A 26,584-nucleotide genomic window follows, 5' to 3' on the forward strand; every position below is an offset into this window, starting at 1 on the left:
CCACTGGGGCTGGGCTGGGGCAAAGGTCGGGGGCCAGGGGGGGTCACAGGGGGGGCAGGGGGTTCACGGGGGGGTCATGGGGTTAAGGGGGTTCACTGGGGGCAGGAATGGGGCTGGGGGGTGACGAGGGGCTCGGCCCTGCCCTGGGGCCCCGAGGAGCAGCTCCCAGCCCTGCCCAGTTTGTCCCAGTTCACCCCCAGGGCTTCAGCCGTACCCAGTCCTCCCAGTCCTCCCAGTTCGCCCAGTTCACCCCCCCCTCCACCCCGGGGTGCAGCTCCCAGCCCTTCCCATTTCACCCCATTTCTGCCCAGTTTCCCCCAGGGCTCCTCGTGTTGCAGTTTCTGGCCCTGCCCAGTTCACCCCAGTTCACATTGAGGTGCAGCACTCAGCCCAGTTTGTCCCAGTCCTTCCCAGTTCCATCTGGATGTTGCTCCCTGCCCTGCCTGACAACCCCCAGTTCCCTCAGGGGTGCAGCTCCTGAGCCTTACCAGTCTGTCCCAGTCCTCCCAGTTCACTCCCAGCTACAACTCCCAGTCCTGCCCGTTCCATCCCTGTCACAGCTCCCAGCCCTGACCAGTCTGTCCCAGTGCTCCCAGTTCATCCCAGGTACAGCTCCCAGTCCTCCCATTTCATCCCAGGTACAGCCCCCAGTGCTCCCAGTTCACCCCAGGTGCAGCTCCCAGCGCTCCCAGTTCATCTCCCAGTGCTCCCAGTCCTCCCAGTGCTCCCAGTGCTCACCTGCGGTGCCGCTGTCGGTGTGGCCGCGGTGCTGGCAGCGGCCCCGACGTGTCCCGGGGGTGACGCAGCCGAGGCCGCCCCCCCCCCCCCACCCCACCCCCTGCACAAACTTCCTCGGGCGCCCCGGGGTGACGCACGGCGGGGCGGGGGGGGGGCGGGGGGAGCACTGGGATCCGGCTTGGGATCCGCTGGGATCGGGGCTGGGGGGGGGATTTGGGGCTTATGGGGGGGGATTTGGGGTCTGGGGGGGAGGGTTTGGGGTCTGGGGGGGCTTTGGGGGGGAGATTTGGGGTCTGGGGGAGCTGAAGGGGGGAATTTGGGGTCGGGGGGCGTCTGGGGGGGTGGATTTGGGGTCTGGAGGAGCTGGGGGGGGGAATCTGGGTTTTAGGGGGTATCAGGGATCTGGGGGGGGGAATCTGAGGTTTGGGACAGGATCTGGGGGGGGGGGGGGGCTCTGGGCTGGGGTCCTGGGGGCAGACTTGGGGGGGGCACCAGGGATCCCGTCCTGGTGGGACCCTATTGGGGGGGGGGAGTCTCCCCCCCTCCAACCTTCATGGTCCCCAATCACCCCCCCAAAAGAAGTGCCCGGCTATGCAGGGGGGGGGTCACAAGGTCACCATCCCCACCACCACCCAGGTGTGACCCCCCAGATTCGTGTGTGCCCCCCCAGACCCATTTGTATCCCCCCCGACCATTTATGACCCCCCCAGACCCACTTGTGCCCCCCCCAAGCCATTTGTGCCCCCCCTAGACTCACTTGTGGCCCCCTCAGACCCATTTCTGCCCCCCCCAGACCCATTTCTGCCCCCCCCAGACCCATTTACGCCCCCCCCAACCCCTTTATACCCCCAAAAACCCACTGAAAAAAAAACCACACCAACCACACTCCAAATACAAAAAACCACACAAAACCCATACAAAACACCCCAAAAATCCAGAATAAAAGCGGGGGGGGGGGCTGGGGGGGCGCAGCCCCTCACTCCAGCGTGATGCCGGCGGCCTCCAGCGCGTGCCGGGCCCAGGGGGGGCAGCGTTCGGGGCCCCCATAGCGGGCGCGGACGAAATCCCGCACGAAGTCGGGGAAGCGCTGCCCCACGATGCTGTCCCGCATGGCCCGCATCAGCTCGAGCTGGAAGAGAAAGAAGAAGTTTTTTTTGTGTTTTTTTAATTTCTGGGGGGGTTAAGGACCCCCCCCGTGTCGTTTCGACCTTCCCCGTTTTCGCCCTTTTTGGCCCCAAAAACCTGGTAGGCGATGTTGTGCACGGTGAGGTGGTGCAGGGCGGCCGGGTCGCTGCGCAGCAGGGCGTGCAGGTAGGCACGGCTGTGCCTGCGTGGGGCACAATTTTGGGGTTGGGGAGGGGTCACTTTGTGGCCCCCTCCCCACCCCCCAAAAAATCCCCCCCACCCCCAAAAAAAATCAAGCCCACCGTCGGCAGGTGGGGCAGCCGCAGCGCTCGTCGATGGGGCGGAAATCCTTGGCGAACTGCTGGCTCTTCAGCTGCAGCGACCCCCAGGGCACCAGCGCCGAGCCGAAACGCTGCGGGGACACCGAGGGGGGGGCACGGGGTGGGGAGGGGTCCCAGGGACCCCCCCCCAAATGGAAAAGGTCCCCCACACACACACAATTTGCTCCTTACCGCCGTCCGTGTGGGGAAGACGCAGTCGAACATGTCGCAAGCCCAGCGCCACGCACACCACCAGGTCGGTGGCGTAGCTGCGGGGGGAGAGGGGCTGAGAGAGCCCCCACGGCCTGCCCATGGATCCTGCCCCATGGATCCTGCCCCATGGATCCTGCCCCAGGGGGTCCTGCCCCAGGGGTCCTGCCCCAGGGGTCCTGCCCCACGGATCCTGACCCCATAGATCCCGCCACGAACCCTGACCCACATCCTGCCCCACACATCCTGCCCCACATCCTGCCCTACATCCTGGTCCACAGATCCCGCCCCACGGATCCTGACCCACATCCTGCCCCACAGATCCCACCCCACAGATCCCACCCCACGGATCCTGCTCCAGAGATTCTGCCCCGGACCCTGCCCCACAGATCCTGCCCCACAGATCCCACCCCATGGATCCCACGCCCCAGATCCTGCCCCACAGATCCCGCCCCCACATCCCCTGCCCCACATCGCCCCCGCCTACCCACGCCCATGAGGTAGCGGGGTTTGTCGGGGGGCAGGAGGTCGGTGCAGAGCTTCACCATGCGCCAGAACTGCTCCTTCTCCTCGCCGCCGCTCAGCCCCCGATGGCGAAGCCGGGGACGTCGCGGCGCGTCATCTCTGGGGGGGGGGGGGGCAGCGTGTGGGGCTGGGGGCAGCGTGTGGGGGCTGGGGGGGCAGGATGTGGGGCTGGGGGGTGAGGGGGAATGGGGGGCAGAATGTGGGGCAGGGGGGCAGCATGTGGGGCTGGGGGGCAGGATGTGGGGCTGGGGGGCAAAAATATGGGGAGGGGGAGAAGGGAAAATAGGGAGCAGAATATGGGCCTGGGGGGCAGGATGTGGGGCAGGGGAAGAAGGGAAATTGGGGGGCAGAATGTGGGGCTGGGGGGGGCAAACGGTGAGGGGGGGGCAGATGGGGAATGGGAGGGGGGGGATGTGGGGCACAGGGGGGGTAAATGGGGCCCGGGGGGGGGGGTCTCGGTCCCCACCTTCCAGGCAGCGCCTGCGCAGGGTGGGGTCGAGCCCCCCCTGGATGATGGCGAAGAGGCTCTGCTGCGAGGGGCCGCCGGTGGGCGGCGATGCAGCGATCCAGCCAGCGGACAGACCTGGGGGGGGGGGCAAAATTTAGGGCTGGGGGGGGCACACCAGGACCTGGGGGAGGTCCTGGGGGGGATTTGGGGTTTTTCTGGGGGGCGGGGGGGACCTAATTTAGGGCTGGGGGCGGCACACCAGGTCCTGGGGGAGGTCCTGGGGGGGATTTGGGGTTTTTCTGGGGGGCGGGGGGACCTAATTTAGGGCTGGGGGGGACACACCAGGTCCTGGGGGAGATCCTGGGGGGCATTTGGGTTTTTTTTTTTGGGGGGGGACGGGACCTGTGCATGGCCTCCTCGACGCGCGGCCCCGTGGTGGTGCTGCTGACCACGTCGTCCAGCTGCATGATGATATCGGCGCCTATGGGGGGGGTCAGGAGGGGGTCGGGGGGGGGTCAGAGGACCCCCCCCCCCAAAAATATCTGCCCCCCCCCAGCCCCGAGGGCTCACCCAGCGCGTTCTGGATGTGGATGGAGCGCTCGGGGCTCAGCAGGAGCTCGGCGCCGCCGTAGGGGGACAGGAAGCGAACCCCCCCCTCCGTCACCTCCGAGAGAGCCGCCAGGGAAACCATCTGGAAACCGCCGCTGTCCTGGGGGGGGGGACATAAAATAATTAAGGGGGGGGGGGGGGCACAAAAAAAATTGGGGGGGGGGGGGGACAAAAAAAATTGGGGGTAACCAAAAAAAAATGATGTGTGGGAGTCCCGAAATATGGTGTATATGGGGGGGGGGGGGGGGGGGGATGGGGGGGGTAATTGGGGGGGGGTCTTGAAAGGGGGTCTCTAAATGCTGGGGGGGGGTCTCAAGTTCTGGGGGGGAATGGGGGAGCTGGGGGGCTTCTGGGAAGGGGGGTTAATGGGGAGGGGGGGTGAATTGGGGGGCACTGGGGGTCCTTGGGGGGGGGTCTCTAAATGCTGGGGGGGGTCTCAAGTTCTGGGGGGGGGGTCCCCAAGTCATGGGAGGGGGCTTCTTAAGTCCTGGGGGGGGTAAGGGGGGAGCTGAGGGGCTTGGGGGGGGGGGTTAATGGGGAGGGGGGGTGAACTGGGGGGCACTGGGGGTCCTGGGGGGGGGTCCCCAAATCCTGGGGGGGGTCCCGCAGGTGTCCTGAGCTCCAAGGGGGGGTCTTGAGGAGGGGTCCCGGACCCCTTGGGGCTCTGGGGGGGGGTTTGGGGGGCTCTGGGGGGGTTGGGGGGATTTGGGGGTCCCCGGGGGGGTCCCGCCCCCCCCCTCACCGTCAGCAGGTTTCGGGGCCCAGCCCATGAAGCCGTGCAGGCCGCCGGCGCGCTGCACCAGCTCGGGGCCCTGCGGGGAGGAAGGGGTTAAACCGATGGAGGGGGGGGGGGGGGGGCGCTCGGGGGCGTGGTCGCGTCGGAGGGGGGCGTGGTCATTGGTAGGGGGCGTGGCCCCGGCAAAGAGGCTCCGGGCGGGTTCCACGCTAGGGGCGTGGCCTCCCGGGTGCGGGCGGGGCTTGTGTGGGCGTGGCCTCTTCCGCGGGCGGAGGCTGGGTCCTAAAGAGCCGCGGTCGCCCCCTGCCCGGTCCCTTCCCGGTGCCCCGGTCCCGGTCGCCCCCGGGCCCCCTCCCCGGTTCCCCCGCTCCCCCCTCGGTTCCTCCGTTCCCCCTCCGGTGCTCCCGGCCTCCCCCAGGCCCCCTCCGGTTCCTCGTTCCCCCTTCCCGGGACCCCAGGACCCTCCCCGGTTCCCCCGCTCCCCCCCTCCGGTCCCTCCGCTCCACCCCCGGTTCCCCCGGGCCCCCTCCCCGGTTCCCTCCTCCCCCTCCCGCTCTCCCGGGACCCCCCGGGCCCCCTCAGGCTCCTCCGCTCCCCTCCCCGGCTCCCCCCTCGGTTCCTCCATTCCCCTCCCGGTGCTCCCCGGTCCCGTTCCCGTGCCCCTGGTCCCCCCCCCGGTGCCGGCGGCGCTCACGGGCCGCGTCCCGAGGTGGTAGGTGTTGCCCAGGCAGATGCGGCAGCCGAGGGCCGCCAGCTGCGCCGCCGTGATGCCTTTGGCCGTGCCGCGGGTGCCCACGGGCATGAACACCGGGCAGGGCACGGCGCCGTGAGGCAGCAGCAGCTCGCCCGCACGGGCCCGGCTCCAGCTGCACTTGGCCACCACCCGCAACAGCGGGGCCGGGGCTGGAACCGGGGCCGGGGCCTGGGCCTGCTCCGGGCCCTCCGTGGGCGCCGCCATTTTGTGGGGCCGCCCGCCGCGCCGGAAGTGGCCGTAACCAGGGGCAACGCGGGCGGGGCGCCATGTTGGGGCTGGGGGCCCCCCCCTCTGAGGGGACCCCCACACGCAGTGAGACTCCCCCCCCCCATGAGGGGACCCCCCCACGGCTCGTGGTAGCCTCGGGTAGCTCCTGGTGGCCCACGGTGGCCCCCGTGTCTCCGGGGGGGCCCCTTGTGGTCCCCGTGTCTCAGTTTTTGCCCCCTCCCCGTGCCTCAGTTTCCCCTCACGGGACCCCTCTGCATCCCCCCCCCCCAGCCCAGTCCCCCCCCGGCACCGGGGGGAGGGGGCTGCCAGAAATCCCTAATTTTGACCCGAAAACCCCTCAATGTGCCCCAAAACGGGGCCCGCCCAGAGGTGCCCGGAGCTTGGGGGTGCGGCAGGAACAGGTTTAATTAAAATTTAGTTAAAACAGAATTAATTAGAGGGAAGACCCCTCCCCCGGTGGTCCCCCTCCCCGGTTGCCCCCCGGATTGGAGTGCGCCGCTACACGAGGGATTACGGCCGCCGGGGAGAGGGTGGGAGGAGGGAGGGCGCAGCCAGCCAATGGGGTGGCTGAAGGCGGTGATTGATAGGAGCCTGGGCGTATCATCAGCGGGGATCCGCCCAGCGGGTTCGCTCTCGGAGTGGATTGGGCGGTGTGGGGGAGTGGCAGGAGCGCTGTCCAATGGAGGGAGAGAAGGCGAGTAGAGCGGGAGGGGAGAGGTGGGTGGGACTGGCAGGCGGCGATTCGCTAGCTGGATGGATGGGCAGCCGTTTTCGCCAATGGGATGGCGGGAGCGAGAGGCGGGAGTGGGGGGGCGGGAGGAGCAGCGCCGCGCCTCAGCTGACGGCCTAACTCCGTCTCTTATTGGCTGCCGATCCTGAGCGGCGCGCCGGACGGCCAATGAGCGGCGAGAACCGGGGCGCGGCACCTTCCCCTCTGAGTGACAGCTCGCCGAGCCACTCCCGCCGCCTCCTGGCGCTGACTGACACCCGGCTCGCCCAATAGCGGCGCGGGCCGAGCGCGGCGGGGCGGGGCGCGCCGCCAAGTGCCGGATGAGGAGCCGCGGAGGGGAAGTCGGGCCGCCGCCGCCGCCCCGCCGCCATGGGGAACCGCGGCATGGAGGAGCTGATCCCGCTGGTCAACAAGCTGCAGGACGCCTTCAGCTCCATCGGGCAGAGCTGCCACCTCGACCTGCCGCAGATCGCCGTGGTGGGCGGGCAGAGCGCGGGCAAGAGCTCGGTGCTCGAGAACTTCGTAGGCCGGTGAGCGCCGGGCCGGCGGCGGCCGCGGAAACGGCGTAAAAGCGCTTCGTGAATCGCGGACGGGGCCCGCGGGGCGCCCTGCGCAAAGTGCGGGGAGCGCTACGCAAGTTGCGCGGCGCCCTGCGCAAAGTGCGCGGTGCCCTACGCAAAGCGCGCAGCGGGCGGCGCGGCGCCTGCGGAGCCCTACGCAAGGTGCGCGGCGCCCTACGCAAAGTGCGCGGCGCGCTACGCGGCTCCTTACGCCGTCGGCGTAGGGCTCGGGGCGGGGCAGCGCGGCGCTGGCGTAGGGGCGCTTTGTGAATACGGAACCTCCAAAGGCGGGGGGGGGGGAGGCCTGCGGGCGGGCCGATAGCGGCGGGGCCCCCCCGGCCCCCCCCCGTTGGGGCCCTGCGCCCGCCCGATAGGGCCCGGCCCCACCCAGCCCCTCCCCCCCCCGATTTTTGGGGTCCTCCCCTCGTTTTGGGGTCCTCCCCCTCCATTCTGGGGTTCTCCCCCCCGGTTTTGAGCCCCCCCCCCAGCTTTGGGGCCTCCTCGCTGGTTTTTGGGGTCCCCACCCTCAGGTTTGGGGCCCCCACCCCTGTTTTTGGCCCCCCCCCTCCCGGTTTTTGGACTCCCTCTGTTTTTTGGGGCCTCCTTGGTTGTTTTTGGCACCCTCACCCTCAGTTTTGGGGCTCCCACCCCCATATTTTCAGCCTCCCCCCCCAGTTTTGGGCCCCCTCCTGCTCGCTCGAGGGCTGGAGGCCGCAGCGTTAACAATGGGCGGCTTCCTGCGCCGCGATTCCGGCCTGGCGCCCTCCTCATCCTCATCTTCATCGTCATCATCATCATCCTCATCATCATCCTCATCATCCTCATCATCATCCTCATCTTCCTCATCCTCCGGACTCCATCACCGCCCTCATCCCATCCCGACGCCGTCCTCGTCCCGTCCTGCCACCATCCACTGACCACCAGCCGCAGCTTCGCTCCTCACCAGAAGCCAAACGCCTTTTTCCAACATTTTTGGGGCTTTTGGGGTCTTTTTTGGGGCTTTTTGGAACTTTTAGGCCGTGTGACTGCCGCACTGACACCCCCTCAGCTCCCATCCCGGGTGGGAAACGGATCCATGAAGGCTCCATGCGAGTTTTCCCCGCTTCTGTCTGGTTTTGTTCACGTTTTCCTGCCTTTTCCTTTCCCCTTTGCCCTCCATCCTGGGCTGGTTTTGTGACCGGGCGCGTCCCGGTGGCGCTAACGATGCGCCCGTGTTAATGACCGTGGTAATGAGCGGGTAATTGTGGCCGGGGTGGGGTCCTGGTGTCCTTGGCGTGGCAGCGCCTCCTCCTCCAGTAAAGGAGGAGGAGAAGGACTGGGGGACGGAGTAACGAGGGGTGGAATAACGAGGGATGGAGACCATCCGGGGGTGGAATAACGAGGGAATGAGGGCATTGGGGAGCGAAATAACGAGGGCCAGAGCTCGTCGGGGGATGGATGGAGGAATCCTGCGGTGAAATCTCTCCTGGGAGCGCTCCGAGATTCCTCCAGGACGGCCACGAGGCATCAGGGCCACGAACCGCGGGGGCTCTGAGCTCCCTCCACGCTTCAGGCTCCTCGTGCCGAGCTCCTGTGCTGCCCTGCGCTTTGGAAGCAAGAAATAAAAGAGAAGGGAAGGCAGCCGGGTGGAAAACACGAGTTTTCCAGTGCAAACTTGGTAAAAATGGGACCGATTCCACCCAAACAGCCCCCGCTGCTCCAGCAGGAGGTGAGCAGACGGCGCTGGCCCCTCCAGCCTGGATTTTCGCCCCGCAGCCGGGCGTTTTGGAGCCGTTTGGAGAACCGCTGCCGCCCGCGGCACAGGGGAAGGTTCCGGAGGAGCTGCCTCGCTGCCCAAAAAACCCAAAAAGGAGCCGGGAGACGAATTCCACAGCTCCGAACCCGCGTCAGGGCCGGGATTCAGCGTGCCCGGAGCTCATCTCACCACCCCGTGAGCCTCGGCGGGCACCGGATTCGCTCTGCAGAGGAGCAGGGACCGAAGGCACTGCGCTGAAAGGCCTCCAGTGGCCGTGGCAAACGCCATCGACGTCCTGCTGGAGCCCTGGGAGCGTCAGCACGAGGACAATGTCACCCCGCGGTGACAATGGGGCCGTTGTGACGGCCTCAATGGGGCTTTATACGGCACCGGGGGGGCACCAGCGGGGCCAAAAACACGGCCCCCATGTCCCGGGGCGTTGAGGAAGGGGAAAATCCGGCTCTGCTGTTGACTCTTCGCGCGGTGCCTGGCGTCTGCGGGGTTTGTCTGGCTGCAAACACCTCGGCCGTCGGGATTAGGGCTGCAAACGGGAGGTTGGCCTCGCTCTTACACCCCCAGACACCTGGTGTCTGCAGGAAGGGGTCGGTCTTCGTGATTACGTCCACAAACACCTCTTTGACTTCACTTTGACGTCTACAAACACCTCTCTGACTTCTCTTTTATGTCTACAAACCCCCGTTACGTCTACAGGCATGAGTTTGTCTTTTAATGACGTCTACAAACACGACTTTGGCTTCAGTTTTACGTCTACAAACACTCGCTTGACTTCACTTTTATGTCTACGAACACGCGTTACGTCTACAGAAATGAGTTTGGCTTCGCTTTTACGTCTACAAACACACATTATGTCTCCAGAAATGAGTTTGTCTGCTAATTATGTCTATGAACACTTGCTTGACTTCACTTTTATGCCTACAAACACCTGTTATGTTTTCAGCAATGGGTTTGTCTTCACAATTGCATCTACAAACACAGGTGTGACTTCAGTTTTACGTCTACAAGCACCTGTTTGACTCCACTTTTACATCTACAGCCACGTTACATCCACAACAATGAGTTTGTCTTCACTTCTACATCTACAACCAGACGTTATGGCTACAGAAATGAGTTTGTCTCCGTGCTCACATCTCCCAGCACGCCTCTGACCTCACTCCGTGCCCACGCAGGGCATCATCCCACGAGGATTTCCTTCCCCCCACACCCCCGAGTCACCCAAAGGCTGCTCACGAGCCCTCCACCCATGGGGGAGACGACGTTTTTGGGGTGTTGGCCAGCTCTGGAGGATGCTTCGTGCTCTGGGCCTCGTTCCGACGCTTCCCCAGCCCCAAAATGTTATTTTTTTTGTGCCTTTTTGGGTTGATTTCGCCGGGAGGAAGTGGCGGCCATGCGGCATCGGAGCGAAACCGCGGCCGAGCGAGCGGCACCGAAATAGAGCCGGCGGTGGCAGCCGCCCTTCCACGGGGCCCGTCCCGTCCTCCCGGTCCTGCAGGAAGTCGTTAAGCAGTGATAAACCCACGGGGCGGGTCGCAGGCACTTCATTAACCCGGTTAATTGAGCCTGGTTAATTGAACCCGGTTACGGCAACCCCGGGGGAGCCTCGGCCCAAATTCCTGCGCTCTCAGCCCCGGGGGGAGCTGCTGGTGGTGAAGGGATTGGGTTTTTTTTTGGGGTCCGAGCCCCGTTTTTACCCTTTCCAGCCCCGATTGCGGAGGGAGGAGGGGGTGAGCGGCGCGTCCTGAGCTCGTTTGACCTCGTGTCCTTTAATTTCCCGCAGGGATTTCCTTCCCCGCGGCTCCGGCATCGTCACCCGGCGGCCTCTCATCCTGCAGCTCATCTTCTCCAAGACAGGTACGCGCAGCCCCTGGCAGACGGGGCCCAAAACGCACCCAGCAGCATCTGGGGAACGGTTCTGGGTCGTCTGAGCGTTCCCAAAGGATTTAGGGAACGGTTCTGGTCTGCTTGAGCATTCCCTGAGCATTTAGGGATCAGTTCTGGTTTGTACAAGTGTTTCCAAAGCATTTAGGGATCAGTTCTGGTTCATTTGAGGATTTCCAGAGCATTTAGGTGGCGATTCTGGTTGGTTTGAGCGTTCCCCAAGCATTTATGGAATAATCCTGGTCCATTTGAGTGTACCCAGAGCATTTAGGTAACAATTTTGGGTTGGTCTGGGCATTCCCAGAGTATTTGGGGATCAATTCTGGTTTGTATGAGCATTCTCAAAGCATTTAGGTAACAATTCTGGTCTGTTTGAGCGTTCCCCAAGCATTTATGGAATAATTCTGGTTCATTTAAGTATGTCCAGAACATTTAGGTAACAATCCTGGTTGGTTTGGGCATTCCCTGAGCATTTATGGAATAATTCTGGTCTGTATGAGCATTCCCAGAACGTTTAGGCAACAATTCTGGTCTGTTTGAGCGTTCCCAAAGCATTTTGGTGATGATTCTGGTCGGTTTGAGTGTTCCCAGCATGTTTTGGGCACGATTCTCACTCGTTTGACCTCTCCCAAAGCATTTGGAGAACATCTAGGGATCCATTCTGCTTGGTTTGAGCGTGGGCTTTTTTTTTGGCGAGGGGCTGGTGAGCTGCCCCCCTCCACGGGGCCACCGCGAGGAGGAGAGCCCGGCTTTCACCCCGGAGCCTCATCAGCCAGAGCCTCAGCCCTTCCTTCCAGCAACAAAACCCTTAAAAACCACCAGGAAAACGTTTAAAAACCATCAGCAGGGACCAAAAGGCAGGGGGGGAACACCCAGGGCTGTTCTGGGGGCCGGGCTCAGCGCCTCCTGGGTGCCTCTGCTTCAGCTTCGTGGTGCTGAGAGGTCCCCGACGCAGCCGGGCAGCCTCACGCCACCCGCGCTGTCTATGAATTTAATTTTTTCCCCTTTTTTTTCCCCCAGAATATGCTGAGTTTTTGCACTGCAAATCCAAAAAGTTCACGGACTTCGACGAGGTGCGGCAGGAGATCGAAGCGGAGACCGACCGGGTGACGGGCACCAACAAAGGCATCTCCCCCATCCCCATCAACCTCCGCGTCTACTCGCCGCACGGTGAGCGGGGATTTTTGTCTCAGATGGGGCTTTTTTGGGAGAAAACCCGTCTGCGTGCACGCTGCTGGTGGGATTTAAGCCAGCACGTGTCCTGAGAGCAAACTCCGGCCGCTCCAAGCGTCTGGCTGAGCTGAAACAACCCCCAGGGTGTTTTTTTTGGGGGACGTGGGGCACCTCCTGAGCAAGGTGGCTCCCTTCTGAGGGTCTCCGAGGGCTTTTTGGGGTGAGATCCCCAGCGGCAGGCTCTGAGCCGCCCCTCTCGCTGCCCCCAGTGCTGAACCTGACGCTGATCGACCTGCCGGGGATCACCAAGGTGCCGGTGGGGGACCAGCCGCAGGACATCGAGTACCAGATCAAGGACATGATCCTGCAGTTCATCAGCAGGGAGAGCAGCCTGATCCTCGCCGTCACGCCCGCCAACATGGACCTGGCCAACTCGGACGCCCTCAAGATGGCCAAAGAGGTGGATCCCCAAGGTGAGGCGGCCTCGTCCCCCCCCCCGGCTCTCACACCGCCGAGCCTCGGAGAATTTCGGCAGTTTTGGGGGCCGGAGGTGCCGCCTGAGGCCCCTTCTCCCTCTGAGAGGAGAGACGAGATCCTCGGGGGGGAGGAAGGGCAGCGCTCCCCTTCCTCACCGTCAATCCCATATTTCTCTGCCTCTCCGCTGAGATCCGTGCGATGCCATTGATCGATCCCTTTGGGTGATATTGATCAATTCCTTTGGGCGATACCATTGATCAGTTCCTTTGTGTGATAACATTCCTCTGGGCAATACCGTTGATCAATTCCTTTGTTTGATAACACTGATCAATTCCTTTGGGCGATACCATTGATAAATTCCTTTGTGGTACCACTGATCGATCCCTTTGTTTAATACCATCGATCAGTTCCTTTGGGCGATACCATTGATCAATTATTTTGGGTGATACCATCGATCAGTTCCTTTGTGTGCTAACATTCCTCTGGGCGATACCATTGATCAATTATTTTGGGCAATACCATTGATCAATCCCTTTGTGTGATAACATCGATCCCTTTGTGTGATATTGATCGATTCCTTTGGGCGATACCATTGATCAAGATATCATTGATCAATCCCTTTGTGTGATACCATTGATCAGTTCCTTTGTGCGATATTGATCAATCCCTTTGTGCGATATTGATCAATCCCTTTGTGCGATATTGATCAATCCCTTTGTGTGATACTGTCCCTTTGGGCGATACCATTGATCAATCCCTTTGTGTGATACCGTTGATCAATCCCTTTGGGCGATGCCATCGATCAACTCATCGATCAATCCATTGATCGACTGATCAACTCATTGATCAATCCATTAATCAATTAATCTTTTTTGGCTGCCCCAGGCTTGCGGACGATCGGCGTGATCACCAAGCTGGACCTGATGGACGAAGGCACGGACGCCCGGGACGTGCTGGAGAACAAACTGCTGCCCCTGCGCAGAGGTACGAGGAACCCCCCCCCCAAAAAAAAAAAAACACCCCCCCCACCTCACTCCCCACTTCCAAACGAGCCCAAAAAGCGCCGGGGGGGGGCCCTGAAGATGCTCCAGGAACAAAAAGGGGCCGGCTCTGCCCGGCGTGGGTCCCCCCCCAGGCTACATCGGCGTGGTCAACCGGAGCCAGAAGGACATCGACGGCAAGAAGGACATCCGGGCGGCGCTGGCGGCCGAGCGCAAATTCTTCCTCTCCCACCCCGCTTACCGGCACATGGCCGACCGCATGGGCACCCCCCACCTGCAGAAGGTCCTCAACCAGGTGGGTGGGCTTCTCCCCCCTGAAACGGGGGGCTGCCGGGGGGCTCCCTGCCTCCCCCCGGGGCTGCTTTCCGTCCCTCCGGAGGAAACGCCGCGCTCCCTCGGGGCGTTTTGTGGTGTCGCCGTCCCCACCTCAATTTGGAGCAGAAGGAGGTGGATGGCAGGGAGCTGGATTTAATTTTGGGGTTAAATTTTGAATATTTTTCCCCTAGCAACTGACCAACCACATCCGGGAGACGCTGCCCTCGCTGCGCAGCAAGCTGCAGAGCCAGCTGCTGTCGCTGGAGAAGGAGGTGGAGGAGTACAAGAACTTTCGGCCCGACGACCCCACGCGCAAAACCAAAGCTCTGCTGCAGTGAGTCCCCCCCCCCCCCTCCCCGGCGCTGCCCCCACAATAAATCGGCTCGGCTCCTCGGGCAGGGCTCCTTTTGGGGAATTGCCTGGAGAAGCGGCGTTTTGGGGTAAAAAGGGGAGATTTGTGTGCTCCCCAAAGCGCAGCCGGAGGTGGATTCTGCTGCTGAGCCCGCAGCCAGGCGGGGTTTGGGGAGCTTGGGGTGGCTGGAGGGGAGCTGTGGGGGATCTGTGGGGTTCTGGAGGGGATCTGTGGGGTTTCTGTGGGATTTCTCTGGGGTTCTGTGGGGTTTCTGCAGGTTTCTGTGGGGTACTGCGGGGTTCCGGAGAGGTTCTGTGGGGTTTCTGCGGGGTTCTGCAGGGTTCTGGAGGGGTTTCTGGGGATTATGGGGGGTTCTGGATGGGATCTGTGGGGTTTCTGGGGATTTCTCTGGGGTTCTGCGGGGTTCTGGATGGGATCTGTGGGATTCTGCGGGTTTCTGTGGGATTCTGGAAGGATTTCTGTGGGGTTTCTGCGGGGTTATGGGGGTTTCTCTGGGTTTCTCTGGGTTTCTCTGGGTTTTTCTGTGGGTTTCTGCTCACCTGGAGCCCGCGTGGCCCCGCAGGATGGTGCAGCAGTTCGGCGTGGACTTCGAGAAGCGCATCGAGGGCTCGGGAGACCAGGTGGACACCCTCGAGCTGTCGGGGGGTGCCCGAATCAACCGCATCTTCCACGAGAGGTTCCCTTTCGAGCTGGTGAAGGTAAAACCGCGAGCGGCGGCCCCTCGCTGGGGCGCAGGGGGAGGCTCCCAGGGGCGCCCGACGCGCTGCTGACCGCGGCTCCCCTCCTGCCCAGATGGAGTTCGACGAGAAGGACCTGAGGAGAGAGATCAGCTACGCCATCAAGAACATCCACGGCGTCAGGCAGGTGTTGGGGGGGGGTCCCCAAAAAGATCCAGGGGGTGCGGGTGCCCCCTCGGTGCCCCCTCGGAGCCTTTCCCGGGTTTGGTTGCTGAAATCTCCGTTTTTCTTCCCGTTTCTGGGGAAGAGGGGAGCTGGAGGGGAGGGCAGGGAGCTGAACCCCCCCCAGAGGGGAAGAGCCGTCCCCTTCGGGTGCCCTCCTGGCCTGGGTGCGGACCCAGGAGGGGATTTTGGGGGGGCACCAGCCCTCCTGGCGTGCTTCAGCCTCGAAATTTGGAAGGAGAGCAGGAATCCAGAGCTTCCCCTCCCCAGGGACCACTCGACCCTCTTGGGGCGCATCCAACCCCCCAAAACCCCCCCAAAAAGGCAGCTCCCTGGCTCCTTGCCGCGCCCTCCCCCCTCATCCCAGGGGTTTAGGATTAGGAGCACTAATTCTAATTAATCCTAAACCCACCCCAACCCTCTGCTGCCTGACGGGGGGGTGGAAAAAAGGGGGCAGGGAGCCGCTCCCCGGCGCTGAGCCTCATCAGGATGCAGCCTGAGGACCTCACAACCCCTTTTTTTTCCCTCCCCCTGCCCCCCGGTGTCCCCCCCACCCCGTGTAGGACCGGGCTCTTCACCCCGGACCTGGCGTTCGAGGCCATCGTGAAGAAGCAGGTGGTGAAGCTGAAGGAGCCCTGCCTGAAATGCGTCGACCTGGTGATCCAGGAGCTCATCAACACGGTCAGGCAGTGCACCAGCAAGGTAGGGGCGGGGGCTGGCTGCCCCACGACCCCCCCCCAATCCGCAAGGTTTCCCCCCAAAAACGACCTGCAGCCCGAATTCTCTCCCGCCGTGGAGTTTTTCGATCCCTCCTGGTGTCAAATCGCTGCCTCTGGGGATGCGCCCAGGGCTCGATCGATCCTTGGGGACACCTCCTGCAGCTCCCTGCCTGCAATTAACGAGCTGCCTGCTAACGAGCACCATCCCACGTCCCAAGGCGCCCCCCCCAGCGCTGACATTCACTCTCAGAAGCGTTAATTACCCCAAAGTTTGGGGGAAAGGCTCCCCTTTTTAATTACTGGCGACCCTGGGGCAGCTCCGAGGGTCCCGAGGGAATTTCCCCCTGCAGGAAATTTCCCCCCCCCCCATTTCTCTGCTGCCGCAGCCCCCCAGGAATTAGGGGAAGAGGAGGGGGGGCTCGGCTGCTGCTTCCTCCCCCTCCTCCTCCTCCTCGATCCCTCCCTTCCCTTCCAGCTCGGCTCCTACCCCCGGCTGCGGGAGGAGACGGAGCGGATCGTCACCACGCACATCAGGGAGCGCGAGGGCAAGACCAAGGACCAGGTGAGCGCAGCCCCTCGCCACCCCAAAGCCCCCCCTGGTGACCCCAAGGCTCCTCCTCGTGACCCCAAAGCTCCCTCACAACCCCAAGGCTCCCCCTGGCGACCCCAAAGCCCCCTCTGGTGATCCCAGGGCTGCTTCTGGTGATCCCAAAGCTCCCTCTCGTGATCCCAAGGCCCCCTCTTGCTACCCCAAAGCTCCCTGTTGTGACCCCAAAGCTCCCTCGCAACCCCAAGGCCCCCTCTGGTGATCCCAAAGCTCCTTGTCATGACCCCAAAGCCCCCCCACAACCCCAAGGCTCCCCCTTGAAACCCCAAAGCTCCTTGTTATGACCCCAAAGCCCCCCCTGGTGACCCCAAAGCTCCCTCACAACCCCAAGGCTCCCCCTTGAAACCCCAAAGCTCCTTGTCATGACCCCAAAGCCCCCTCTGGTGACCCCAAGGCTCCCCCTGGCGACCCCAAAGCCCCCTCTTGTGATCCCAAGGCTGCTTCTGGCGACCCCAAGGCTCCCTGTCATGACCCCAAAGCTCCCCCTGGCAATCCCAAGGCCCCCTCTCGCTACCCCAAAGCTCCCTTGCAACCCCAAAGCCCCCTCTGGTGATCCCAAAACCGCCCTGGCAACTCCAAGGCTCCTTCTGGTGACCCCAAAGCTCCTTGTCATGACCCCAAAGCCCCCTCTGGCGACCCCAAAGCCCCCTCTGGCAGCAGCCAGATGCCGGGGGGGGCTCCTAACCGGGGATGTCCCCCCAGATCCTGCTGCTGATCGACATCGAGCTGTCCTACATCAACACCAACCACGAGGACTTCATCGGCTTCGCCAAGTGAGTGGCGACGCCGCGGCGCCCGGCGGGGGGCGACGAGCAGCAGGCGACCCCCCCCCAGCCCCATTTTAATTCACCAAAACCCCCCCTGGGGGGGCTCTCCAGGGGCTTGGGAGCTGTGGGGTTTGCGCCGCAGCCCCAAATCCCCGCTCCCCCCCGCAGCCTGTGGGGGCGCAGAGCCCCCCCGCCGCCTTTCACCTTCCCCTTTATCACCCCGAGGTTAAAGTTCAGCCTCGGAAGCATTTTGGGGCTGCTTGCGGGGGGGTTTTGGGGTGAATTCAGGTAATTTTAGGGCCGCTCGCCCTGCGGGGGAAGGCGAGGAGGCTCCTGGTGACCCCGGGGGGAGCAGAGGGGGGGCCCTGAGGGCATCGAGCTCGGCCCTCGGAGCCATCCCAGGGCTGCAGGGCCACGAGGAGGGGGCTGTCCCCATCCGTCAGTCTGTCCCTGTCAGTCTGTCCCTGTCTCTCTGTCCCCAGCCTTCCTCCCGTCCTTCCTCCTCTTCCTCCCAGCAGCATCCCCCCGCGGGGCCGGAGCCACCCCTCGCGCCCCAGGAGCCCCCTCCCCATCTTCTCTTCCCCCCCCCACCTCTTATTTTTCTCTCATTTTTCCCCCCTCCTCTCCCTTCCCGTCTCCCCCCTCACCCCTGGGTGCCTTCCTCTCCTCCTCTCCTCCTCTTCCTCCCCTCCTCCTCCTCCTCCCCCCCCCTAACCTCTCTTTTTGCTCCTCTCCCCACCTCGCTGTCTCTTTCTCTCTCTCGCTCCGGACTCCTCCGAACCTCTCCCTCTCCCCAGCTGTTACACTGAGCAGCACTTGGCGACAGGGTGGGTACCCGCAGCGTAATTAGCGGCGTAATTAGCAGCATAATTAATTAGCAGCATCGTTAGCAGCAGCAGCATGACGACCCTGCATGCGCCGAGCTCCCACCCGGAGCACGAGGCCGGGGGCTCACCCCCAGGAGGGGGCTTTTTAGGACCCCCCAGGACGAACCCCAGCTCCCCCCCCCAGGCCAGGGAAGCCCCCCGGGGGTGCTGCCACCCCCCCCAGGTGCTTTTGAGCGATTTCTAACGGTTCTCCCGAATTTTGTTCCCCCCCCCCACCCCTCCCCTCCTGCCTATTCGCCTCGCCCCCCGCGGCCCCGTGGGTGCTCAGGAGAGACAGGTACAGGTAGCGCCCCCCCCCCTGCAGGTACGCGGCTTTTTGGTCCCCGCTTTGGGGTGGGGGGGCCGCCAGGAGGTGGAGAGGTGGCGTGCTGCTTGGTGGGGGCCCCCCCCCCCCCGGGATTTTTTTTGGGGCTTTCTGACCTCTGTTTAACACTTTCCCACCCCCGCGCCCCTCGGGGTCGGACGCCGCCCGCCTGCCCGGAGAGAAGGACTGGAAGGAAGCAAATCCACCCCAAAAACAAGTGCCCCCCCCCACCCTGCTTGGCACCGCAGCTCCGGGGAGGGGGCTCCTCAAATTGCTGGCCCTAATTCCAGGGCATGGGGGGGGGGGGGGGGAAAAAGATCAAAACCACCTCAGCTCTTCCTTCCAGCACTCCTGGCAGCCCGGCTGGGGGGCGCGCGGCCCCGGGGGGGGGGGGCGTCTGGGCACCGTCCCCCTCCCCTCCTAAATTTCCAATCCCCCCCCCCCCTTTTTTATCTTTCACCCCAGCGCCCAGCAGAGGAACACGCAGACCAACAAGAAGCGAGCGGTCCCCAACCAGGTACGGCCCCCCCGGGACCCCCCACCCACGAGGTTTGGAGGTGGGGATGGAGGTTTTGGGGGGTCGGGGGGGGGGATGGAGAGGGCCTGGGAGCCCCCCCTTGCATGGTCCTAGGCCTGGCAGGACGTCATGCAGAGGTCGCCTCTGGGTCGGAATAGACGGCGGCGAGTGATTAACGCTGTGAAAATGTTAATTAATAGCATGTAACTGGTTTTCTCTCGCTGTTTTTTTGCTTTTTTCCTCCCATTTCCGTGCCTCCTGCTCTCCTCCCCCCCCCCCCTCACTTTTTCTCTCCCCTCTGTCTCCTCCTCGTCCCGCTTTTGTGTTTTTTTTTTTTTGCTTTTCTTTTTACATTTCCCCCCTTAATTTTGCACGCCCCAAGGGGGAGATACTGGTAAGTACCCGTGTGGACTGGTAGTACTGGTAGACCACGGCCAGGAATCGCCCCCCCCCCCCCCCCCCCAGCCCCGAGCCCCTCGCACCCCAAAACCGAGCACGCCGGAGGCAGGAGCAGGGCAGGACCCCCCCCAAAAAAAAAAAACCAAAAAAAAACCCTGGAGCCCCTCGGAGGGGGGAATTCATCCCGGCCCCGTCGCCCCCACACCTCGAGGAGGGGGAAAGGGGAGCAGGAGGCCGAAAAATTTGGGATTTTTGGGGTGCCCCCCCCACCAGTAGGAGGCTGGAGGGGGGAAATCGCCCCGTGGCCGTGCTCCCCCCTCCATCGTGTCCCTGGGGAGGGAGGTGTCATCCCCCCCCCACCTGCTTTTTGGGCCGGGATTTGGGCTCAGAACTGCCTTTTTTGGGCTGGGATTTGGGCTCAGAGGTGCCTTTTTTGGGCTTTTTTTCCCATAATTTGGGGAACCCCTCGGGCCCGTTATTTGGCCACCAAAGAGCTTCTCCTCCAGCGTGCTCACTTTTTGGGGGGGGGGGCAGGGGGCTGGGATCCCCCCCGAGGGAGAAGTTTCCCCGTCCTCTGGGTGAGCTTTTCCCTCCGGGGTGGGGGCAGCAGGCGGCAGGGGGGGGGGTCCCGGCCCCTGCTTTTGGGGTTTAGGGTGGAGGAAATGGAAGCAGCCTCGACCCCCCTGGCCCCCTCCCCAAATCTTTGCAGGCTTCCATTTCCTCCCAGCACCTCCTGTAAAACGCAGGGAGCCCCCCCCGGGCCCAATCCTGCCCCCCCCCCAGGAGGCTGAGCCCACGGGGGGGGCACAAGGAAGGGCTCGAGGCTTCAGACCCCAGCACCCCAACGGGGGCAGCTGGCCGGGGGGGTGAGCCCCCAAAAAAATCAACCCCGAGCGTGAACGGTGCTTTTTTGAACCAAATTGATGGTTTTTTGAATCAAACTGATGGTTTATAAAGCCAAATTGATGGCTTTTAGAGCCAAATTGATGGCTTTTAGAGCCAAAACGGTGCTTTTTAAAACCAAATTGATGATTTTTAGAACCAAACCGATGGTTTTTAGAGCCAAATTGATGACTTTTAGAACCAAAATGGTGCATTTCAAAACCAAACCGATGGGTTCTAGAACCAAACCGATGGTTTTTAAAACCAAATTGATGGTTTTAGAACCAAAACGCTGCTTTTTAAAACCAAACCGATGGTTTTTAGACCCAAACTGATTGTTTTTAGAACACAGCTGATGGTTTTTAGAACCAAACCAAGGCATTTTAAAGCCAAACTGATGGGTTTTAAAGCCAAAGCAGCGGTTTCCGATGCTTTTGAAAACCAAAATCGTGATTTTTTTAAAGCCAAACCGATGGTTTTTAGACCCAAACGGGTGCTCGGAGCCACTCAGCGGGCAGAGCCCTCTCTCTGCCGCCCCCCCGCCTCCTCCCTCCCCTTGCCAAGAAAACCACTTCTGTGTGCGCCCCCCCCCCAAGGATTTCGGCACGGCCCCCCCCTCCCCTTCCCCATCCCCTCCCCATCCCCAAAATTTCCATTTTTCCCCCCAAACCGTGCCGAACTCCGTCCAGCTCCTCTCTGCTCAGCCCCCAGCCTTCGTTGCCCCCCCCCCAGGCCCCGCTTCGGGCTGCCACCCCCCCCCCCCCCCACCCCATGGCACGCTTTTTCCCCCACCACCACCCCCCCACTAACCCGGCTGGAGGCACTAACCCTGCAAAATGGGGGGGGGCACGGGGCGATCCAGGGGGGCAAGGGCTATGGCGAGGCTGGGACCCCCCCCAGAAAAAATCCCAAATCCTCCAGGAATTGGGGTGCTCAGCGGGGAGACCCCAAGGAGAGGTGGGGGGGGGCGAGGGCTCGACCCCACGGTGTAAAAAATAGGAATATGGGGGAGAAATCCCCTGGTTTATCCCCAAAGTTAGTGGGGGGGGGGGGGGAACTGGGAATATGGGGGAGAAATCCCTGGTTTATCCCCAAAATTGGTGGGGGGGGGGGAACTGGGAATATGGAGGAGAAATCCCCTGGTTTATCCCCAAATTGGTTGTGGGGGGGCGGAAGGGAGGCTGCTGGGGCTCATTAGCCTCTAATGAGCCTGGGGGGGGCTCGTTAAGCTCTAAATTAGCTAGGGGGGGCTCGTTAGCCCCTAAATGAGCCGGGGGGGGGGGGCTCGTTAGCCCCTAAATGAGTCTGGGGTCCAGCTTGGGATGCCAGCAGCGACGCTTGGGCTGTGCAGCGAGGGCGTTTTGAGGGGAATAAGGCGGATTTGGGTGAAAACTTCGGGATTTTGGTGCTTTAATCCTCCCGAAGCTCCCGTCCCTTGGGGGGGGGGGCTCCTCGGGACGCCCCCGGTGCTGCCCCCCCCCCTGTGTGCCCGCAGGTGATCCGTCGGGGCTGGCTGACCATCAACAACATCAGCATCATGAAGGGCGGCTCCAAGGAGTACTGGTTCGTGCTGACCGCAGAGTCCCTGTCCTGGTACAAGGACGAGGAGGTAGGGGGGGCCACGGGGGGGGGGGGGGGGCCACGGGGGGGGGGGGGGGGACACGGCACCTCCACGGGCACCCCCGGGGATGGGGACGCAGCTTTTTGGGGTCAGGGAGCCTGCATTGGGGTCAGGGAGCCTCCGTTTGGGGTCAGGGACCTTTTCTTTTGGGACCAGGCACCTCTCTTAGGGTCGGGGAGCCTCCTTTTTGGGGTCAGGGAGCTTCTTTTTGGGACCAGGCATCTCCCTTAGGGACTAGGCGCCTCCATTTGGGGTCAGGGAGCCTCCTTTTGGGGTCAGGGAGCTTCTTTTTGGGACTAGGCGCCTCCTGGGTCAGGGAGCCTCCTTTTGGGGTCAGGGACCTGTCTTTTTGGGACTAGGGGCCTCCATTTGGGGTCAGGGAGCTTCTTTTTGGGACTAGGCGCCTCCTGGGTCAGGGAGCCTCCTTTTGTGGGTCAGGGACCTTCTTTTTGGGGGTCAACCTTTTTTTTTGGCTCCTTCCTGATGTGGCAAAAGCCTCACCGAACCCAGCCTGGAAATCAACCCACCAAAACCCCCAAAACCCGCGGATTTCACAGCAAATCGCGGAGGAGGAGAAGAAGGGAAGGATCGGGGTGGCCGGGACGTCCCTTTTGGGGGCAGAGCCCCTCCGAACGCCCTCACCCTGCTTTTTTTTCCCCTCCTTTTCAGGAGAAGGAGAAGAAATACATGCTGGCCCCTGGACAACCTGAAGATCCGCGACGTGGAGAAGGGCTTCATGTCCACCAAGCACGTCTTCGCCATCTTCAACCCGAGCAGAGGTCGGGCCGGGGGGGGGGAAACGCACCTGGGGGAGGCAGCGGCTGCCGAAATTTTATGCCCGGGGATCCCGGAGGGATTTAGGGATCCCCCTGTGCTGAGGCTGTGTGGTTTTGGGGGCCTCCCAGAGGGATTTGGGCTCTCTGGTGCAAGGTTGTGTGGTTTTGGGGGGCCTCCAGGAGGGATTTGGGGGTCCTGTGTGGTTTTGGGGGTCTTCGGGAGGGGTTTGGGGCTCCCCTGTGCCAAAGCAGCGTGGTTTTGGGGGCCTCCTGGCAGGATTTGGGGCTCCCGTGTGGTTTTGGGTTCCTCCAGGAGGGATTCGGGTCTCCTGTGTGGTTTTGGGTTCCTTCAGGAACGATTTGGGGCTCCCCTGTGCCAAAGCAGCGTGGTTTTGGGGGCCTCCTGGCAGGATTTGGGGCTCCCGTGTGGTTTTGGTGTCCTCCCCATAGGGATTTGGGGCTCCCGTGTGGTTTTTCGAGGCCTCCTGGAGGGAGTTGGGCTCCTTGGTGCTGAGGCCAAATGGTTTTGGGTTCCTCCAGGAGGGATTTGGGGTTCCTGTGTGGTTTTGGGGGTCTTCGGGAGGGATTTGGGGCTCATCCTCCTCCTCTCCTTCCCTCAGGAACGTCTACAAGGACCTGCGGCAGATCGAGCTGGCCTGCGACTCCCAGGAGGACGTGGACAGCTGGAAGGCCTCCTTCCTCCGGGCGGGCGTTTACCCAGAGAAAGACCAAGTAAACCCCCAAAAAAAACCCCAAAACCCCCCCCCAAAACCCTACTGCCTCCCCAGGACCCCAAAACCCCCACAAGACCCCAAAATGCGCGGCGTCACCAGGATCCCGCAGCAGGACGCGCTCCTTTGGCTCCCAAATCCCATTTTTCCCCCCAAAGCCACCGTTTAGGGTGGGAAGAGGTTGTGGGGTGGGGGGGACAAGAGGATGATGAGTGCCCCCCCCTTAATCCCACCCCCCAAAACAGACGGAGAACGAGGACGGCGCCCAGGAGACACCTTCTCCATGGACCCCCAGCTGGAGCGCCAGGTGGAGACCATCCGCAACCTCGTCGACTCCTACGTGGGCATCATCAACAAGTCCATCCGCGACCTCATGCCAAAGACCATAATGCACCTCATGATCAATAATGTGAGCGGGGAGCCGGGGGGGGGACAACGGGGGGGCTCCCGGTGCCGTGGGATCAGCCCCCAGCCCCCCCCCCCCTCGGGGCACGCCGAGCCCCCGGCGCGGTGCTTGGAGAGCCGGGGAGTTGGGCCGGGTGATCCCGAAGGGTCCCTTCCTAATGGGGGTATTCAGGGCTCTAGGATTTGGGTGGGGTGATCCTTAAGGGTCGCTTCCAATTCGGGATATTTAGGATTTGGGCAAAGGTCCACGAGGTTTTTGATTTCTCAATGATTTTTCCCTCCATTCTCACAAAACGGGGCCACCAGTGCGCCCTGCAAGCCCCAAGGGGTCACCTTCACCTCATCCCTCCCAGCTGGGGATATTTAGGACTCTAGGATTTGGGCTGGGTGATCCTAAGGGTCCCTTCCAAGTGGGGATATTTAGGCTTTGAGCAAAGGCCGAGGAGCTGTTTGGGTTTCTCAATGTTTTTTTCCCTCAATTCTCACAAAATGGGGCCACCGGTGCGCCCTGTGAGCCCTGAGGGGCCACATTCACCTCATCCCCTCCCAACTGGGGATATTTAGGACTCTAGGATTTGGGCTGGATGATCCCTAAGTGTCCCTTCCAAGTGGGGTTATTTAGGATTTGAGCAAAGGCCAAGGAGGTGTTTGGGTTCTCAATGATTTTTCCATCCATTTCTCACAAAACGGGGGCCACCGGTGCGCCCTGTGAGCCCTGAGGGGTCGCCCTCCCCTCATCCCCTCCCAACTGGGGGTATTTAGGACTCTAGGATTTGGGCTGGATGATCCCTAAGGGTCCCTTCCAAGTGGGGATATTTAGGATTTGAGCAAAGGCTGAGGGGGTTTTTGATTCCCCAATGATTTCCCCCCCATCCTCCCAAACCGGTGCCGCCGGCCCACCCCGCGCTGCCGCCCTCCCCTCGTCCCAGCGACCCCAAACCCCCCAAGCCCTTTTCGGGGGCCGCATCACCCCCCCCGTTTTCCCCTTTCCCCGGCAGACCAAGGACTTCATCCACTCGGAGCTGCTGGCCTACCTGTACTCGTCGGCCGACCAGGGCAGCCTGATGGAGGAGTCGGCGGAGCAGGCGCAGCGGCGGGACGAGATGCTGCGCATGTACCACGCGCTGAAGGAGGCGCTGGGCATCATCGGAGACATCAGCACCAGCACCGTGTCCACCCCCGTGCCCCCCCCCCGAGGACGACACCTGGCTGCAGACCGGCAGCGGGCACAGGTGGGGCTGGGGGGGGGTTGGGGAGGGGTCGTGGGGGGCTCTGGGGGGGTTCTGGGGAGGCTCTGGGGGGTTTGGGGGGGGCTCAGTGGGGTTCTGGGGGGTCCTGGGGAGTTCTGGAGGGGTTCTTGGGGGGCTCTGGGGGGTTTGGGGGGGGCTCAGTGGGGTTCTGGGGAGTTCTGGAGGGGTTCTGGGGAGGCTCTGGGGGTTTTTGGGGGCTCAGTGGGGTTCTGGAGGACTATTGGGGGGTCCAGGGGGGGCTTGGGGGGGTTCTGGGGACTTCTGGGGGGCTCAGTGGGGTTCTAGGGGGGTCCTGGGGGGTTCTGGGGGGCTCAGTGGGGTTCTGGGAGATCTGGGGGGGTTCAGGGGGGTTCTGGGGGCCTCAGCAGGGTTCTAGGGGGTCCTGGGGCAGTTCTGGGGGGCTCAGTGGGGGTTTGGGGGGGGTCCTGAGGGGGTTTCAGGGGGGCTCAGCTGGGTTCTGGGGGGGTCTGGAGGGGTTCTGGGGCTCTCAGCAGGATTCTGGGGGGCTCAGCGGGCTCTGGGGGGGGGTCCGCAGCACACTGCACCCCCCCCCTCACCCCCGCCATGCCCCCCCCGCAGCCCCCCACCTCAGCGCCGCCCCGTCTCGGCCGTGCTCCCCCCGGGCCGACCCCCGGCCGTGCGGGGCCCGACGCCGGGGCCCGCCGCTCATCCCCGTCCCCGCGGGGGGGGGGGGGGCCGTCCCCCTTCACGGCCCCCCCCATCCCCTCACGCCCCGGACCCCAAAACGTCTTCGCTGCCCCCCCACGACCCCTTCTCAGCCCCCCCCCAGAGATCCCCTCGCGGCCCGGCACGCGTCCCCCCCGGCATCCCCCCCCGGCGTGCCCAGGTAAGCCCCTGGCCTCAATTTGGGGGGGGTCCCACACCCTCCTTGACCCCCCCACGGGTCCCCTCCTCGTCCGGGGGGACCCCTCGCTGTGCCCCCCCACCCGTCCCCACACCTCCCCCCCGTCCCCTTCTCTCCGCAGCAGGAGACCCCCGGCGGCGCCGAATCCGGCCCGACCATCATCCGCCCCGCCGAGCCCTCGCTCCTCGATTAACCCCCCCCAAATTGGGGGGGCCACCGGGGAAGAAGAAAAAAAGGGGTTGGGGGGGGGGCCCCCCCCCGGGCCTCCCCTTCCCCCCCCCTGCGTCTCATCTCTCGATTTTTTTCAACCCCCCCCCACCCGCCTTCGGCTTGGCAGAGCGCTTCCGCCCCGGCCACCGAAACGGGGAGGATTCTGGTTTTCTGGGGGGGCGAATATTGCACTTTTTCGGTCAGAAACGCCCCCCCACGACCCCCCCAGCGTCCGATGTGCGAGGTGGGGACGGGCGAGCCGAGGCTGAGCAGACTCCTGCCTTCCTCCTCCTCCTCCTCCTCCTCCCCCCAGAATTTTTGTATTAATATATTATATATAAAACTTAGCGAATTGCAGTTTTCTCCCCCAAAACTCCCGGGAGCCGATGGCTGGTGCCCCGTAGCCTTTTTATCTCCTGGTTTTGATTTTTTTAAGAGCTTCCAGGAAAATTTCTCCAGGGGAACCCAGGCCGGGGAGCGGTTCGTTAACGAAGTCACCTCGTTAACGCCGCGCCCCAAAGCCTGGGGGGAGGCCCGAGGAGGGGGGGGGAGCCCCCAAAAACGTGCAGAGCCCCCCCCGGAGCCGCGGCGGTGTCCCCCCCCCCCCCGCCCACGGTGCCTTTCCCCGCGGCTGGGAGCGGAGGATGTAAATATTTCTACGGACTGTACGGATTGTATAAAAACAGCAAAAAAAAGGCAAAAAAAAAAAAAAAAAAAAGAGTAGTTTTTTTTAAAAACACCGCCCCCGGGGGTTTGGGGGAGGGGGGGGGGGCATGGAGATGGGGCTGCAGC

The 26,584-nt window shown here is 63.0% G+C and overlaps 2 protein-coding genes across 2 annotated transcripts; one reads left to right on the plus strand and one right to left on the minus strand.

Annotated features, from left to right (window-relative positions):
* Positions 1 to 1,648: 1,648 nt before the first annotated feature.
* On the minus strand, positions 1,649 to 5,670 carry QTRT1 (queuine tRNA-ribosyltransferase catalytic subunit 1). The gene is given in 14 exon segments (XM_084304009.1): positions 1,649 to 1,867; positions 1,981 to 2,065; positions 2,166 to 2,275; positions 2,376 to 2,414; positions 2,416 to 2,469; positions 2,885 to 2,976; positions 2,979 to 3,017; positions 3,385 to 3,455; positions 3,457 to 3,501; positions 3,769 to 3,847; positions 3,937 to 4,075; positions 4,718 to 4,735; positions 4,737 to 4,787; positions 5,406 to 5,670. Coding segments are annotated over 14 exon segments (1,239 nt in total). The 5' UTR covers position 5,670; the 3' UTR covers positions 1,649 to 1,714.
* A 1,078-nt stretch (positions 5,671 to 6,748) lies between these two features.
* On the plus strand, positions 6,749 to 25,881 carry DNM2 (dynamin 2). The gene is given in 30 exon segments (XM_084304015.1): positions 6,749 to 6,953; positions 10,514 to 10,587; positions 11,635 to 11,784; positions 12,057 to 12,260; positions 13,150 to 13,248; positions 13,400 to 13,560; positions 13,772 to 13,914; positions 14,516 to 14,651; positions 14,746 to 14,813; positions 15,416 to 15,554; positions 16,047 to 16,133; positions 16,881 to 16,951; positions 17,743 to 17,772; positions 18,602 to 18,653; positions 21,430 to 21,543; positions 22,225 to 22,248; positions 22,250 to 22,322; positions 22,325 to 22,334; positions 22,952 to 23,063; positions 23,308 to 23,332; positions 23,335 to 23,471; positions 24,466 to 24,651; positions 24,653 to 24,699; positions 25,297 to 25,372; positions 25,374 to 25,417; positions 25,419 to 25,476; positions 25,478 to 25,546; positions 25,548 to 25,564; positions 25,704 to 25,728; positions 25,731 to 25,881. Coding segments are annotated over 30 exon segments (2,637 nt in total). The 5' UTR covers positions 6,749 to 6,792; the 3' UTR covers positions 25,776 to 25,881.
* The last annotated feature ends 703 nt before the right edge of the window (positions 25,882 to 26,584 follow it).

Source organism: Netta rufina, assembly GCF_964035555.1.
Source record: "Netta rufina genome assembly, chromosome: 32".
Lineage (NCBI taxonomy): Eukaryota > Metazoa > Chordata > Aves > Anseriformes > Anatidae > Netta > Netta rufina.